This window comes from Sabethes cyaneus, chromosome 3, assembly GCF_943734655.1.
Source record: "Sabethes cyaneus chromosome 3, idSabCyanKW18_F2, whole genome shotgun sequence".
NCBI lineage: Eukaryota > Metazoa > Arthropoda > Insecta > Diptera > Culicidae > Sabethes > Sabethes cyaneus.
In genome coordinates this window covers 158764663-158782830 of record NC_071355.1, presented here as the reverse complement: position 1 = coordinate 158782830, position 18168 = coordinate 158764663, and the positions used below count along the sequence as shown (strand labels likewise).

Here is an 18168-nt window from a genome sequence, read left to right as displayed (position 1 = left end):
GCAATAATATTATTTTAACATTATTTTGTAAAAGCAATTATCACAAAATCTCTCACAAGCTGGTAAAACTAAATATCATTTTACCTTTGTTAAATATTCTATAATAAAGATTTAAATATTGATCTAACCCACTAATGTGATGAAAGACCCGGAAGACCAATCAATCGATCAATTTTTTCTTAATCAATATAATATTATAGTTAACCTGTTAAGATGTCAAAAATGTCGTGAAAAGATTAGGCAATGACAACTAGAATAAATAGAAATTGCTGATCGGCATTATATTAGTCGTCCGTGCTTCACCAAATTTTAGTCAGCGTCAATTTGACATTAAATCCATGGGAAAACTGTTATAATAACGTTGACGGACGCGTTGACGCAGCATTCTGTTTGGCTCTTTGCACTCGAAAATACCTAGAGCTCGTCGGACGCTCTCGATGTACAGTCGTAGAGGTGTGAAAGAACGTACCGTTTGTTGGTGTTAACAACGAAAATAATGTAAACAACAGAGATGCCGTCATTCTCGCACAACACTACGGACGTGAAAAGCACAACAACGTATAACGCCGAACAACGATGATACCAACACTCCTATACTTTTTAGCATATAACGAACACAAACGCGTTGGGTTTGTCGTACCTAAGTAATAGAGTACATCGGGACGTTCTAGTTCAACACCCACGCTTCCTGACAGTAGGGTACCACCGAGAGAATTAGCGTCCTAGACTACGGAACCTCAGCTAAAAGCGAAGATGGACTAATATACCAATTCAGACGGATTCATCGACCACTTCCAAAGCATTTTGATCTATCGCCATTAAAATCAGTCTCCAAGGGGTTACCTCGCTATTAAACTATACTTGCAGGTTCCTCCGAGGCGTATATACTTTTTCCACAGCTATACGGCTAGCACCGATTATATCGATGCCATCCACGAAGCCTGGTCATTGGTGGATCGCTCTTCCCCCATAAACCAGTATATAAAGTTACGTGGGTTTCCCGCGATGGCCGAACAAAAAACCAAATCGATCACATCTGCATCAGCCGGAAATGGCGAAGGAGCCTTCTTGCTGTACGCAACAAACGCAACGCTGATATTGCATCATCTTGTTATCGCTAAGATACGTCTGCGCGTCGCACGTGTCCAACGACGGGAGGAGAACGTTGGAAGCCGCTACGACGTCCGCCGATTAAAGAATCCTGAGGTGAAAAGGGCCTTTGTCGAGCAACTTGAATCTCGAGCCTCGGAGCTGCCACCTGGTGGAACCGTCGAAGAGCAATGGACCGACATCAAGAGCGCCTTCATCACGATCAGTGATGAAACCCTCGGCAAAGCGCGCAGCGGGCGGAGGGAGTGGATTTCGGATGAAACTTGGAGGAAGATCGACGAGCGGAAAGAGGCGAAAGCCGGCATTGTGCGAGTGCGGACCAGATCGGCTAAGACAGTTGCCCGTCAACGAAACGCCGAACTGAAGAGGGCTGTTAAACGTGCTTGTAGGCGGGACAACAGAGCCTGGACTAACTCCCTAGCCAAACATGGAGAAAGCACCGCCGCCAATGGTGATATCCGTTTGTTGATTGTGCTCTTTTGATTACTGCTCCTCAGCCAAGCAGAATTTGAAAAAGTGGTGTATGGGGCATTTGTAAAGCTAGTAATTAACTATAATATTGCTGAAGAAAATGAAGTTTTATCTTTAGTATTTACGGCACTGTAGGGCAGCAATGCCGTTGGTAGCAAAAAGAGCGCTCTTTTTGCTACCAAGAGGGTAGCAGCCTTATAGCGCCATAAATACAAAATGCACAGTAACGCTTACTTCAGAAATATTGTAGATATTTACAAATTCTACAAACGCCCCATCACTTCATCACTTTTTCAAATTTTGCTTGGCTGAGATGCAGTAATCAAAAGAGCAAAATCGAAGCGTAAAGTGTATGCCAAGCCTGTGTACGATATTTCTCGCCGCCTTAGTGGTGCCAGAATGAATACAAAGATGCCGCTACAGGACAGAGCTGGTCAGCTATTGACTGACCGTACAGAACAGCTTAAGCGATGGACTGAACATTTTGAGCAACTCTTCTGAGTTTCAAATGTCAGAGACCAAAAAATCAGCAGCGTATGACGCCAATAGTTCGTCGAATTAATCGCGTCAACTCGGAGGCGCCATCGCTGGATGAAATTGTAGCAGCCATCATGAGTATGAAATCCAATAGAGCGCCAGGGATAGACAGTATTTCAGCCGAAATGCTCAAAGCTGACCCATCTTTGTCAGCCCAGATGATGCATCAGCTTTTCAGCAATATATGGGAAACCGCAACTTTTCCGGTGGACTGGATGCAGGGCATATTTGTCAAAGTCCCTAACAAAGGAGACCTAACTGAATGCGGTAACTGGCGTGGCATCACGTTGCTCTGTATTACTCTCAAAGTACTCTGTAAGGTAATCCTCAACCGGATCCAGGAGAAGATCGACGCTACTCTCCGGCGGCAGCAAGCTGGATTCCGTGCTGGCCGATCATGTGTAGACCATATCACAACGCTCCGCATTATATTAGAGCAGATCAACGAATTCCAGGACTCTCTTCTGCTAGTCCATCTCATCAAGGCTCAGTACGAGGCGTTGTCGTGCAAGGTTTTGAACGACGGCGTCTTGTCCGACCCCATTAGGGTTACTGCTGGCGTGAGACAGGGCTGCATTTTATCACCGCTTCTGTTTCTCATCGTTATGGATGAGATATTAGTTGGAGCAATTGACAGTAGACCAAATTGAGGATTGCCTTGGAATCCTCTAACGATGGAGTAACTAAATGACCTCGACATAGCCGACGACATTGTCTTGCTCGCACAACGCCGAAACGACATGCAGAGTAAGTTAGATGACCTCTCCGAGAGCTCCCAGGCAGCAGGTCTCACAGTCAATGTAGCGAAAACTAAAGGCCCCCATACACGTACTTACATGTTGACCGAAAATGTTGGTGAATTCATGTTCGCCCAACTGGCTCGTCGGTGTGTGAGTGCCACGAACCAAACTGACAGAAGAAAATGTTCGGCCCGCAGCTCGACCGGAATGACCACCCAACATTTTGTTCATTTCCAACCCAACATATGCGTACGTGTATGGGGGCCTTAAGTCTATGGTAGTGAACACTGACAACTCCACTAACTTCACAGTAGCGGCACAACAAGTTGAGCAGGTAGGCATCTTTCAATATCTTGGTAGCCAGACAACGCCCGATGGTGGTACCAAGACTGATATAGCCACACGGATCAGGAAGGCCAGGGGTGCCTTTGCAGGCCTGCGAAACATTTGGCGCTCAAACCAGATCACTCTACGTACGAAAGCCCGGATCTTTAATTCAAACGTTGAATCCGTACTGCTGCTGTATGCCTGCGAAACGTGGCGCGTCTCAGCGGAGACAACGCAAAAACTGTAGATATCTATTAATCGCTACCTGCGATTTATCATTCGTTCCTGCTGACCTGACAACTGGATATCCAATGAGAAACTCCATCGTCGATGTCATCAACGGCCGATAGCAATAGAAATTCGTGAACGTAAGTGGAAGAGGATCGGGCATACCCTGAGGAAAGGAGTTAACGAGATCTGCAGAAATGCGCTCGACTGCAATCCCGAAAGTCAGCGTAGAAGAGGCACACCCAGAGGCTCGTGATACCATAGCTTAAGGTACTATTACACTTGCATACAAATATGACTAGTTTGCCATATAAATTTGTCATATAGGTGTAATAGCCAAATAAATATGGCATACTTAATATGGCGACATACATATGGCGGCGGCCCGTTATACAGTCTTATGTCATATATATGTAGCGGTGTAATAGCCATATTTATATGGCAATGAACAAATGACACCATATATATGATCAAGATTTGTCATACTATTCGGCGCCAGATATATGTCACAGTGTAATATCAAAATAGAGCCCTAGTCATATGCATTTGAATATATGGTGCCAGGCAGCCATATAAAAATTGCTGGTTTTTATATGCTACCCGTTTGTCATATTCAACGCGCGTATTTTTCATGTTTATCTTCATAGCGACTCGTTTTATTGGATACACTTGTTAAAATATCTTGCAAATTCTTGTAATTCTGTTCTATGAACATAAAGCTTGCAATGAAATCTTTATGTGGCTTGTTTGTTGTTGTTTAATTTGTAGCGAACCGATTACAAAAATGAGTGCAAAATGTTGTGACCCGTTTTAACATAGTGTTTTCAAATAAATGTTGCTCTTGAAGGATACATTCTACTTTCTTTGTGTAACTTTAGTAATTTTTCTAGGATCTGAACATCGGGTTGCAACAATTTGCTTTTGACTATACTAATGACTTAACTATAATTCCAACATACGAAACATCCATTATTTTTCGACATTCCAGAGTAGCCCCCCCCCCCTTAACGTGTGAGAAGGCTCGTCCAGGTCTAAAGCGACATTTTTTACTTTTTAAATATAAAAACTGCGACTTCAGAAACGACTGGGCGAATAGCCAAAGAGTTGAATGGAGCTTAAAACAAAACGAACCATTCCGGTTCTAAGCTGCTGACGAGTTTTGTGAGCCTTCCGAAAACAGTTCTCTTCAAGACCCGCATCGGCAGTAGGCACAGAAGGGCCCAATATGGAAAATAGCCCTACCAAGTCGGAGGTGACTTCTGAGACGCCTGGGAAATTGGCCATGAGTGACCCAGGAAGAGTATAATGAAGACAAAACAGGACGAACCACACCGGCTTTATCCTGAACAACAACAACAATGATTATGACCCCAACATATTCGTCCCGGAACCAGTGGCTTTTCGCTATTTGCTTTTATCATATTATGCGGGTGAATTTTCGAATTGGACGAAAAACATATATTCTAAATAATCGAAAAACTCCTGTTGCCACTTTACTTTTAAATCAAATACGAATATAGGTAACAAAACTTTTTTTATTAACTTTAAAATTTCTGTTATCCAAATTATAGCGTTTTTTTGGACAAAAAGTGAATCACGCCTCAAATATATATGTCCCGGTGTAATAGGTTTGCCATATATGTCAACAAAATTCATACTGGTCATTGTTTCATATGTCTTTGTTGGTCATACTGGTGTAATTGCCATATTTTACCTTGCCATATATATGAAAACATATAAACTGACAAGGCTGCCTGTCATAGAAATTGGCCAAATTTATATGGCTTAGTGTAATAGCTCTTGCCATACCTTGCGTGTCATATTGATATATGAGCCATATTTCATATGGCACCATCGACCATATTTATATGCTAGTGTAATAGTACCTTTAGCAAAGCAGCAGACGCTGCACATAAGTAAGTGAGTTACACAGTTAAGGTCTTTCCAAGTGCATTTTCGAATGTTCTATCAGGCAAAATAGACAATACAGATGCCCAGGATGGTGAATGGCTAGATAATATGCAACAGAAACCCCATGGTGCTTAGCCTCTTATCTAGCAACTTCTTCCCCAACCTGCTCATGGTACCAGCCGGAATACAAGTAACCCCAGTGAAAACGTATACCCCTATGAACGTCGTATACCGACAGGGAAGCAGGCTCTGTGAGGCTCTCTACTACGAAAATTCAAGCGAATACTAATCAGAGTATTCGGCATCAACTTAGGCGACGAAACAAGGACGAAAAATGGAAATTTAGTAGTTGGAACTGCAGATCATTAAATTGCGAAGATGGCGACAGGGTGCTGCTTGAACAACTTGAACTCCGCAAACTCGGAATCGCAGCTATGCAGGGAATCTGTCTCAAAAGAGGAAAGATTTAGAAGATCCTAGGCGAAAGGTCCCAGTTTTGTCAGAGCGGTGGCACTACCAATGAATTAGAAACGGGTTTTGTAGTGTTGGGCAGATTGCAGGATCGCGTGGTAGGTTTGAAGGCGATCATCGAGAGAATGTATCTATTGAGAATAAAGAGCCGTTTCTTCAACTACAGCAACATCAACGTGCACTGCACTGCTCGAGGGTTGACCCGACGTTGAGGAGGAAGCGTTCTACACGAGGCTGGAGGCAATGTACGACCGCTGCTTACCACGAGACATCAAGATCGTCATCGGGCATGTCGTCCAAGTCGGTAGGGAAGAAAAGTATAGACAAAGAATAACGGCCAATGATGTAAAAACTTCGCAGCCCCTGAGGCCTGGTGCTCCGAAGCACCTTTTTCCCACGCTAAATTATCCACAAAGCCACTTGGTGATCAGCTGACCGACGTATAATGAACTAGAATGACGACGTTCTCATAAATGGCCGGTTCTTCTCTAACATCATGAACATGCGTTCCCTGCGGGGTGCGAACATTGGCTCTGACCTCTCTGATCACCTAGTAGTAGTATATATGTGCGTTCTAAACTGTCAACCGTATACCAGATACGTCAAAGCCGTCCTCCTCGCCTAAACATTAGGCAGCTGGTAAACCTGCAATTTGCCGAGAACACTGAATAGGGCACTGCCTTCTACCGAAGAGTTAAGTGCTTCAAACCTCGAAGGCAGTTGGAATAGAATACGCTCGGTAATCGGAGAGGCCACTACCGCGGCACTATGTACAAAATCCCGTCACGGTGTTCAAAATACCATTATTAAAAAATAAAATAGCCCATTCAAACGGCAAATGCCAGTTAGTTTCCCGGAAGTCCCCGGAACATGTCCAAATATAATCAACGTGGTGCTAGCTAGTTGATCTGACTTCGATTGGTCTAGTTTTTAAATTCTGACGTAATTTGAGGTGTCGCATGATAAGTTTTTGTTAATGTTCGATACTGGTCATTTCCCACAGCGTTAATTTAATCCGGAATGGTCCTAAAATGGTCGCCAATAGGCATATGTTGCATAAAAATCAATACCAGCTGTTCATTTTGGAAGTGTCATTGAAGATTTTTATTTACTTTATATGAGCAATCTGCCCTTTCAAATTTCAAAAGGGCGTAACTCAAAAATTTGTCGAACGATTTTTTTAAAAATTGCCTTTAAAAAACCAACTGGCATTTGCCGTTTGAATGGCCTATTTTATTTTTTAATAACGGTATTTTGAACACCGTGCCCGTAGTATACAAAACGATTGATTTAATGGGGAATACCAAAAAGCGGAGAAGTGAAAGACATTGCTTGGAAAAATTATCTGAACATTGCCACTACGGAGAACTTGGATGATAAGCATGATCCTGAGGAATAAAAAGCGCCAAAAGGAGCACAGAGAATGTGAAAAATTAGAACAACTATTCCGAGCTAATGGCACGTACTAGTTTTACGAGATGGTGAACCAAACCCGTGAAGGCTACACACCGAAATCTGATGTGTAGGGACGAAGGAGGGAATCTTATAATAAACGAGCGTGAGTTGGTTGGAAGGTGGAAGAAACTATTCGATGAACACCTGTACTTGCAGAAGGAGGCGGAACGGGAATTAACCTAGGAGTGTCCATTGAAGATAGTAATGTCCCAGCACCTGATCACCAAGAAGTCAAACGAGAAATTAAATCGCTGAAGACTAGCAAAGCCGCCGGCTGAACTTTATATACATGACCGAAAAACGCTGGCCATGGCTCTCTGGACTATTTCCAAGATTTGGAAGGAGGAGAAGCTAACGGAGGAATGTGTAGAAGGAGTGGTTTGCCCCATCTACAAAAAGGGTAATCGGCTCTGCTGCTGCAGCTATCGGTGCCTACAGCCATAACGCTGGTAACCACAAGGTACTCTTCCAGATCCTGTTATGCCGGCTGCCACCGATAGCACAGGGTTTCGTAGGGAATTACCAGGCAGGCTTCACGGGAGCTTGCGTGCCTACGCATCACATCTTTATTGATTTAAAAGCAACATACGAAACAGTCGATCCAATTCATGAACGGACTGGGTTTTCCGGAACTGACGCAACTGATCAGAGCTATATTAGATCAAGTGATATGTTACGTGCTCATCTCGGAGACACTGTAGAGTTCCTTCGAGACGCGGTGATGGTTGAGACAAGGTGACGGCTTATCCTGTACATCGCTCTTGGGGAAATGATGCGACGAGCATCGAAACGAGAGGTATCGAAACAAGAGGCACGATTTTCACCAAGGGCAGCTAGCTACTACGCTTTGCAGATGACTTTGATATCATAGCTATCATAACCACAGTCACAAACGTGCGCTTGCCGTTGCCGGACGACTGTGTGACGAAATCGGTTCCATCAAGAACCCCACTAAACGTGCAGGTTGACTCGACCAGGTCGTAAGTGATTTGCGACTTCCGAGACGACTGATGGGAAATTGGCGAAGAGTGGCACAAGATCGGATTGAATGAAGGCGACTGCTTGAAACAGCACGAGCCATCCCGGCTCTATACTGCTGACGAGTTGGCAATCCCTCTGGAGTCTCATATCCTTGGCTCTCTCTATACGTCTTCTCAAGAACTCATAGAATCCTCTTTTGCGCCATCAAGTTTGTCACATGCTTGAATATAGTTGACGAAACAACTCCTCCTTTAGCAGCGTATAGTCGGGGTGGCTCGCACGATATCGCTTAGTCCTCGCCATTAAGGCGACACCGAAAGTGGCTAACGTTATTGTGTTAGAGCGACAAACAGTGTACTGTACATCTCATGTGTTCGTTAAAAACCTAAACGTGTATTTGAATGTTGCATTAGTATTGGTAATATATGTCAAATGGGTAGAGCTTGCAACCATAAACACAGCTGATCCGCAGCCAACCGCACCGACTACGATCATCCCGAAATATGGTTTATTTTCTTTATCAAGACATTCCGATGCATCTAAGATTTGCAGCAGCAACTGAAAAATGCATAGGATCAACAGGATGGCTAATTTCGTTTGCATTAAAGGCGAGTTTTTGATTGCTGGTCAGTTGTTATAGTTTGTTTACTTTGTCTAAGTCAATCGATGCGGTAAAACCAGAAAGCTCTTTAAAAGCTCATTGATGTGGCGAAACTTTGAGCCCGTGGTGCTGTTTTTTTGGAAAGCGCTAGGGCAACGAAGTAAGTGCGCAACCAAATATCTATTAACTAATTCCAGATTAGAGTAGGGCGGGGCATAAGTTTGATGTTTGAAGTTGTCATCAATTTTCGTGAGATATAAAGAAGGACAACAACATAATATATTTTATAATGATGCAGTAACTCTATGTCTCCACATTCAACTATAAATCATCTGCGGTAATAGTGTTTTGCAAAATAAATTCTTCTTTCTTCTGATCAAGTGCAGATTCGCACTTTTACCCCACCAGCGGGGCAAAAGTTCGAATACCGCGGGGCAAAAGTTTGAAGCTAGAATCCATGAAATTAGCCCAGCAGTAGCTAACAAAACCATATTATCTTCAATCTGCGTTATGTTTTGGTAAGGAATATTCTCAATTAGCACCTTTTCTATTTTGCGCTGGTGTATTGCAGCCTCCGTTAGATCGAAACTTTTCCAAACCTTTGTTTTTTTGTTTCATCAGCGGAAACACATTGTTTTTCTTCGGCCAACATCTGTAGAGCACACAGTTTTCTGCAGATCTTTCATTTCTAGTATCTGTAATATAGTGTCTAAAGCTGTATATAATTAGCTATACATTTTTGCCTCGTCCGTGAATCGCACTTTTGCCCCGTCCGTGAATCGAACTTTTACCCCGCTAGGCGCTTGCCGGGGTTAGATAGAATTACGGAAAAGCGAAATATATTTTGTAAATTATTTTCGCCGTATTTTCAAAACAGATATCTGAGTGGTGTGAAACGCTGCTACAAATTTTCAACAAGTAATATCCTCCTGTTGATATCGTATTTGCCGTATAACGAAAAATTACATCAAAGCCGCCCTAAAATAACATTTGCACATAACTCAGCAACTATACTTCGTAAGCAACCAAAGTTTACGTTAGATTCAAGCTGTCAAAGTAGTCACCCATCCATGCCAATGTAGAAAATTTACTCGGAATCTGCACCGATAAATCATTGAATCGCACTTTTACACGCATCGCACTTTTACCCCTCCTTACTCTATACGTTTTATGAACACGTGATGATCTATATGATCACTTGAATTTATTTTCCATTAGCAATTATGTTTTGCTGAGTGTTTGTTGATATATAGCGGGCCGATCAATGGAATGACAAGTTTTTGGAAATCATTACAGCACTGGAAGCACTGATTACGTGCTCCACCAATACAGATGCATTTTTAAGGCACAAAACAACACATGCATCGAACGGTAGCCATTTATCCAGCCATCTTTGAGCCATTTTCGGTTTCCCCTTAATTCGTTGAGCGTCTCGACCTACCCCGTAACAAAGTGACAGTTATTAACAGTTTCCCATAACACCCGCCAGTGTAAAAAATGTCGCGAAGATCGTTTTTACGGGCCAGTCAAAATTGACGCACCTTCGATTTCCAAAGAGAATGTTCACTTTTGTTACGTTGAATGTGAACGCTAAAAGCTGTCTGGACAACGATTCAAAAAGTGCATATTGACTAATTCAGCATTGTTTCATGTTTTCGGCAAAACTGTTTGAATTCTTGGTGGGTTGCTTGATTGATTTGTTTACTAGATAAACAACGGTATTTATTACAAGATTGTCACTCTTATGTAAGGGTAAGCGGGGCAAGACCGCCCGCCTAAGCAAAACCACCTGTATAAAAAAAAGTTGTAGCTCAATTTCTAATTTATCTGCTTTAAATGAACAATTGATCTATTACCTACATATAAAAAATAAAAACATAAATATCTGTAATGATTTTCTATTTTTTATTGCGATTTGGAAACACGTCCAAAAAAATAGAGTATTTTTCCATGCGGGGTGAAACACGCCCACTAACGGGGTAAAACCGCCATAGCATATAACTTTAACAATATTCAACCGATTTGAATGAAACTGGTGGCATTGGATTCATGAATTTATCTAATTTAAACAAATTGAATCAGTTTGCTATCAAACAATACATAGTTCCCCGAGATTCGCAAGTTCGAAAGAGTGTCCGGCAACCACTCGTATTGGAAGAATATCAGTAATATAGGTACCGACAGTCTTGAAATTGATACCGTGTAGTTTCCTTAGACAACAAGATGGATCGGGTTAGGCATCCTGGAGTCAATCTTTAAGGACTAGAGAGGATCTAAGATAAAATATAACAATATGGGTATTAAAGTTCCTGCAATTGATCCGGTAGGTCATTTTTTGACATTTCAAATTGTTCTGATTGATAAAGCAGATACATATTACTTTTCGCTTGCTAAGATAATTTGCTATATTTTCATAAAAAATATGTTTATTCTATGTTATTTGTCCCAAGAGGGAGGAATTATTAAAAAAAATCTATATCCGAGAAAACAAGAAAATGTCCATAGCGCCCGCAGGGAAAATTTGGCGATTTAGATTTTTCCAAACAGGCCACCAGCTATAAACTAAGCACATTTATATTGTTTTATGTAAATCTGAGATCCTTTGGTCCAAACTATGTAATTATTTTAAAAATCTCCTTATCGCACTAGCATTATACACGACGGTCTTGCGCCGTTCGTTGTGGGCGGTTTTACCCCCAAATGACCTTTTTACACATTTCACTATTTATTTCAACAAAACTGCATGAACAGTTACCTAATTTAGGTACTGTCGGATGAAGACAGGATCAGAGAAGCGATGTGGGTTGGATTTACTGAAAGTTTTAACGTTTTGAATAAAATAAACCCTAAGTTCTGCGGGAACAAAGTTATAAAAAACGAAACGGTTATAACGAAAAATCTATTTTTATTTATTTCTCCGATAGTTTATACGATATTGCTGTACAAGGTATTGTAAAATATTGCGTACGCATTCAGTAATATGACTGTCATCAACATTTAACACCAATTTGAGCAAGGCCCTGTAAAACCATGGTGGGCGGTTTTACCCCGGCGGGCGTTGTTACCCCGTTTACCCTTACGAGTTGTGGATCGATTTTGTCGTTAACAGAACAAGTTAAGCAAAATTCAAGAGTAGATCCAAGCAATGGAGATTGTTGCAGTTGCACATAAAAACACTCTGTTACATGACAGAACCAAATGAAGCATTTTATTATGACAGAAGAACCAGTTATGCTGCTATTGTCATTACCACGGAAATGTTTTGGTACTTGACATAATGTTGTCAGTTCGTAAATTGCTCTATTGAAATAATAAACCAATTCAGTTCTTATATGCACAAGGGATTTTTTGCCAAAAAAAAGATAAACTCTTCCTATGATTTTTACGCCGCTTTCAAACATCTGGCGTGAACCATGAACCAGCAGTTTTAGGTACGCTTGATTTGTATGGGAGCTGTCACATTGTTACCGGGTTGGTCTCGACACTCGTAACTCGGTTTCAACGTGTTCGAGCTATCTAGCACATTGGCCCCTCTATTCACGGTGCTTGTGAGATTCCTGAAGAAATCAGATTTCGCTCTACCGTCTGGCAGCTGAGAACTCTTGAGAATCTCTCCAAGTAGTGCTTGCAGCTCATGGTTCATGCGCCTACGCCACTCTCCGCTACCCGTTTGTACTCCGTCAAAAATAGTCAAATAAAGCAAGCTCACGAATATTTTCCATAAGAAGAGTTAAAATCTTAATCCCGTAAATGAATACCGGTCTGCTTAGCGTGCATGCTATTTGTTCCTTGATCGAACCGCCTTGGGGAGAAAAAGTAGGCCCGACTATCAGCTGGAATGTGTTGTTGAATCTCCTTTCTACTATTATTGTCGGCGCCATCAATCAATAGTCACTGTCCGTGGAAGGTGCACCTCTTCCTACCATATGCATACATACGTAAAATTTTTGTCGCTCGTGCCTCTCTTTTCGATGCCTGCTCGCCGATAGCTATAATAAATAATGTACAGGACACTCCCTCCTGACTGCAACCAGAAAACGTTCTCGTGCGTTATTTGTCATAACTGTTCACACTCGACTGTATCGTGTGCTGCGCTGAAATTTACGAAAATATGATATGTGGGTATATTTTCTCCCAACATTTCTGGAGGATTTGTCGGAGTATGAAATTTTTATCCGCGGCAACACGGACCCTACGAAAGCTCTAGCTGTTGGGGATAGACGGCGTAATAAAGTCTGCGATAGCACCTTATAACTTTAACGTATGCTTTCCGACTGTAATATGCAATTTTCAGGTTCTGTTTTTCGGCTATGTAGTCTGTATTTAGCAGTCAAAACGATGTTTTGCTTCTATATCCGACGTTTCGGTGGTTTTATTCCACCACCGAAACGTCGGATATAGAAGCAAAACATCGTTTTGACTGCTAAATACAGGCTACATAGCCGAAAAACAGCACCTTATAACCTTAACGGCGGTGGTGTTTGGCAATGTTCAAAGCATTCAACTAATAAAAGTATAACGTACCTTAGCGCGAGCACACCAGTGAATATATAGATATCATAATTCTGCGAGAAAACTTTTAGGTGTCAAAGGAAAGAGACAAAACTGCGAACTGAATACCCTGCTTTGCAATTTATCACAGCTGGACTGCGAATTCATTTTGCTGCCAGTACATCTGATGAGTTATCGACAGTATTCAGGGATTCATATTTCATCAAACTATGTATTCCCTCATTCTTTTGAGCGAGCATCAAAAATTCAATGCTGCTATAAATTTGTCGTTCAACAACATTCCACTGTTGTACAATAAATCGGTGCCACAACTTGTCTCTTCGGCAGCGACAATGAATGCATAATCTATGGCATATCTACGACATAGCGTGAAATGCAACAATGCCACCGAACGGGGGTATGTGTCGGTATTCCTGGCTCCAGTGTTGGTGTTTTCCCGTGGAAAACTACAATGATGAGCTTAATATGTCAGCCACACTGTTGGTCCAACAGCCTACTTCCTCTTGCCCTGCCGGCCAGCAAAATCCCGACGCCAGCGAAAATAGAGCGAATATGTACGTACCATTCAAATGAATGATTAAATTTATAACGCTAGACAGCGCACAGCGCTACAGTGCGTACAGTCCACCAATGCCATGATGATGTCCTGGCCGTCGCTGCACTAATGTAAATGTGGGTTCACAAGATCGCATCACTATTCATAACGAATTCGGTGAATTTACCGCTTCTCTCGCCTGTCCTTGTCATCATTAAAATGCATCAACCATCCTGTTAAAGGGCAGAACGAAACAAGTTCTATGCAGGATGGGCTAGCCAAGCCATGATTGGTGTTTCAAATCGTGGTTGCAAATGCACTCTGATTTTAGTGATTTATGTTCTAATGCCAGTGTTATCTAATGAAGCATTGACTAGATAGTTGGGAACATATTTCCAATGCTGTCATATCGAGTTTTTGGATGAAATGCTTAAATTTCAAAACAAAGTTCCCTGCTTGGTTCATGGCTGTTCAAGCAGCGGAACAATATCAAAATAATGAAGCTGACCCACGTTATGGTGCTACGAATCCCACATCGCAGCCATCTATTTATCCCTCAGAAGTTTCTATGGCTGCATATGTGTTATAGCATTCTGGTAAATTGGATGATGTGAATTTGGCCACAAATCAGTGCCGTGCGGCTAAAATAAATGCATGGTAAGCAGTTGTCAGTAGTCGGCATAAACATCTGCACGCGGGAGAATGTAAATTAGGTTTATGGGTACCGGAATAATTAATGAATGATGCTATTTGACACAGTCCGCTGTTGCCATCAACTGTAAATGTTCATGTGCCTCCCATACGCCTAGAAGTTACTTCAATAAGTACAAGTTACCTTCTACTTCCGCGAAAATTGCGTCACCTAAAAGCATCACAACTAACAAAGGAGAATTTTCTGTTTTTTCGAAAGAAGATTGGCACACAATATCAGTCATTCATCATGCGCCTCCATTAAACGGATAAAATAAAGTTTTATGCGAAAAGTAACAATAAAAACCTGATTTAATCCACCTAGTGGTGAAAGGAACCTTTGTTATACGGTCTTACTTGCAATTTGAGATAGAAATCGACACGTTTGGTTTACATGAAATTTTTGAAAATTGGATAAGTTTACAAAATTTGAACCAAATAGAAGCACTTATAAATTTTGATAGTTCCTTTTCTCATGAAATTGCTGTGCAAGTTGTTACTAATGAGGGTAAGTGCAAGTAAAAGTAAGTTGTAAGATGAAATATTATTCTTTAACATATACATTGCGTAGTAAAGGTCTAGTTTATAGGTTTTTGAACTATGCATAATTTCCTGTATTGCCATTCTATTTGATTCACAAAGATAAAGTTTTCTCGAATAAATTTTATCAATTTTTATTACTCACTCACGTTACTCACGGTTACTCACGTTGTTGTATTTTGTACACCATGTGTAGGTTTTTGAATGCCATATTGTTATAAAGTTACAAATCGTGTATTACGTATATACTAACGTATATTCTTCAGTCAACTTGTTATGAGCAAAATGTCAGAATTATTCAATGCATTAATACTTTAAATTGTTAGGAAAATAGATTAGCATAACCCGACATCACGGAAACGAAGCAAGTAGCATGTGAGGTGTACCGCAATTGGTCCCAACTGGAATTTTCTCTAGTTTTTTCATATGGAAAAATGGTGTCTGTATGCAGCAAAACCACCAGCAAATCTAAAATGTATCCGTCTGTTGGTAGTTGAGTAATTCGGGGTCAAAATCAGGGTATTTTTTATAATCAAAGTTCTACAGTTCGTAAACAAGCAAACATAGAGGTATACTATGTTCAGCAAAGTTGTGTATTTTTATTATTTATACAACTTTGTAATACTTGAAAAAGTCATAAAACAATTACAAAAAGAGCTAAAATAGAAAAACTGATTTTATCAACTTATATACAATAAATAAGATCTCTTCGTTGAACAGATAGAAGGTTACTGTCCTCGGCAAAATTTCTTGTGATAATATGCTCTAAAACTTTGCAGAACACATCAATGTGTTATATTGAAACTGATGGAAAATAATTTTTTTATTTCACTTTTAAGGGGATTAATCAAAATTCAGATTCTACCAGACGATAGAGCTTTCAATTTTAAGAAACTCTTCCAAAGGTTTGATAAACTTAAAACCAAGTTTTCCTAGTCAAAACTCTAGTGCGCACGTTTTCTTTGGTTTTGGGCTATTGTGCGCGCGAGTAACTGTGTTATAAAAGTTGGTGCTAGTGTTCGAGGGTTAATATCTTTTGACCGGCAAAACTAATTCTTATGAAATTTTGCATATATATTCGTAGTGTGAAAACCTTCCGTTTGATATTAAAATAATTGAAATTAGGTTATTTACCTTGGTTAAAATCATTATAAATTATTGTTAATTTTGGTGTGGTGTATTCAAATACTCATAACTTTCAAATTAAACATCCAATCAAAAAACCATTCAATAGTGATCTATCCGGGTATATTACCTGCCAAATGAAACTAGTAACGGGTAAATCGGTTTGGCCTTCTCTGAGAAACAGGCGATCATTTGAACCTTGTCAAAACTGGTTTTTTAAGGCTAACTTTTAAACCACTTGTTTGTTTTCAATAAAAATTGGTGTGAAGTTTAGCGATAGTAAGAGCTTCCATTTGGTACTAAGATCGATGAAATCGGTTATGTGGTTCCGGAGAAAATCGTGTCACGTAATTTTCACATTTTTGCTTATAACTTTTAAACTAATAGTCGGATCACGAAACAATTTTTAAAGTGATATACTAGGTAATAATATCTTTCAAATGAAAGTAATAGCAGACGAATCGGTTCAGCCATCTCCGAAAAATAGGCGATAGAAAATAAGCAGCGCACACACACATACACACACACACACACACACACACACACACACACACACACACACACACACACACACACACACACACACACACACACACACACACAGACATTGCTCAATTCGTCGAACCCTATCGATTGGTATATGTGACTCGGCCCTCCGGGCCTTAGATCAACTTCATGTTTTTCGACCAATTTCTAAACCTTTGTTATATAGTATAACAAAGGTAAAAATAAGATTTTCATGGAATTTAGATATAACTACAGAGTTCTTAAACTCGATGTAAACATTGGCACTATTCTATGCGTTAAAAATTATTCTATTAAAAATGTCACCAGACGTGGATCAACTGAATGCAATGAATTTTAATTACCTACATACTTACGAAAGTTCTACGGAATAATAGCAAAGATAATCCTTACCTCCATACATCACAAACAGCGTAATTTTCAACATGATCAAATTCGGATTGATTCCATGGCGCATACAAAATTTCTCCCACTTGGTGAGCTCCTGCAGGCCCTCCATGCCGGCGGTGTTAGTGCCTATCTCTTCGGCGCTGGTTTTCGCCGCCGGCGGTTTCTCACTGTCCGTTCCCATTTTGTCCTAATGCACTCACTTCACACTCGTATGATGGCACGAATTTCGACTTCTCGCACAAAACCAAATCAGCAAATTACCAAACTGTCACTGTAATAAAGCGATTCGCTTGAGATTATGCTTCGCGTGCTCACTTTTTGCCTCTGCCCACAAGCACCAAGAATATGGTCAACATTGGCCTCACTGCCACCGTTTGACCGCCATTCTAACGCGACACGGCCACCTTAATTTGAGACATCCGTTATTGCAGTAAAAAATATGACCCAGCTGCGATCGGCCCTTGGAACATATGGTAAGAGGTCGGGATCATTCAATAGCGTTTCTAAGTTTTGAACGAACAAGACATTGCCGCATATAGGAGCAGGCAAGGTAATTGATGAAATACAAACACATGAGCATTGCTTGTTGAAGAAACCCTTTAAGTATTTTATCCTCTTCACTACGCCACTGACTGCGAACAATCATTCCAAGCGCATATCCAAATGGTAAACCCCGCTGAATACGGCTAACAATAGCGCTGATATTATTACCTCTTATCAAGAATTAGCCGCGATACTATCATACACGTCATTCTACATATATCTTCACTTTGAGGATGAATCTGAGCAGAGCATGCCTGCCGATCTCGGTATCTCGAACAAATATGCCTGCCAACGCGCGGATGGATGGATGGATGAATACACAAGATCTAATTAATTAAAAACGCGTTTACATTCGCTTCTGCCGGAGATAAACTTGCGAGTAATTTATGAAACTATACTGCCGTGGCAGTAATGTTTGTCAGTCAGATGGTATTCCATGAGCAGGGCGGCCTAACCAAGCCGCCCGCCGCCGCCGG

At 40.9% G+C, this 18168-nt stretch overlaps 1 protein-coding gene across 1 annotated transcript in view; it reads right to left on the bottom strand.

Annotated features, from left to right (window-relative positions):
• The window catches only part of LOC128742947 (uncharacterized), a 61531-nt gene extending 44201 nt beyond the window's left edge, over positions 1-17330 (bottom strand). The window contains exon 1 of the mRNA XM_053839446.1: positions 17153-17330. Within this exon, the coding sequence (XP_053695421.1) occupies positions 17153-17330 (178 nt within the window). The remainder of the gene's footprint in view (positions 1-17152) is intronic.
• Between the last annotated feature and the right edge of the window lie 838 nt (positions 17331-18168).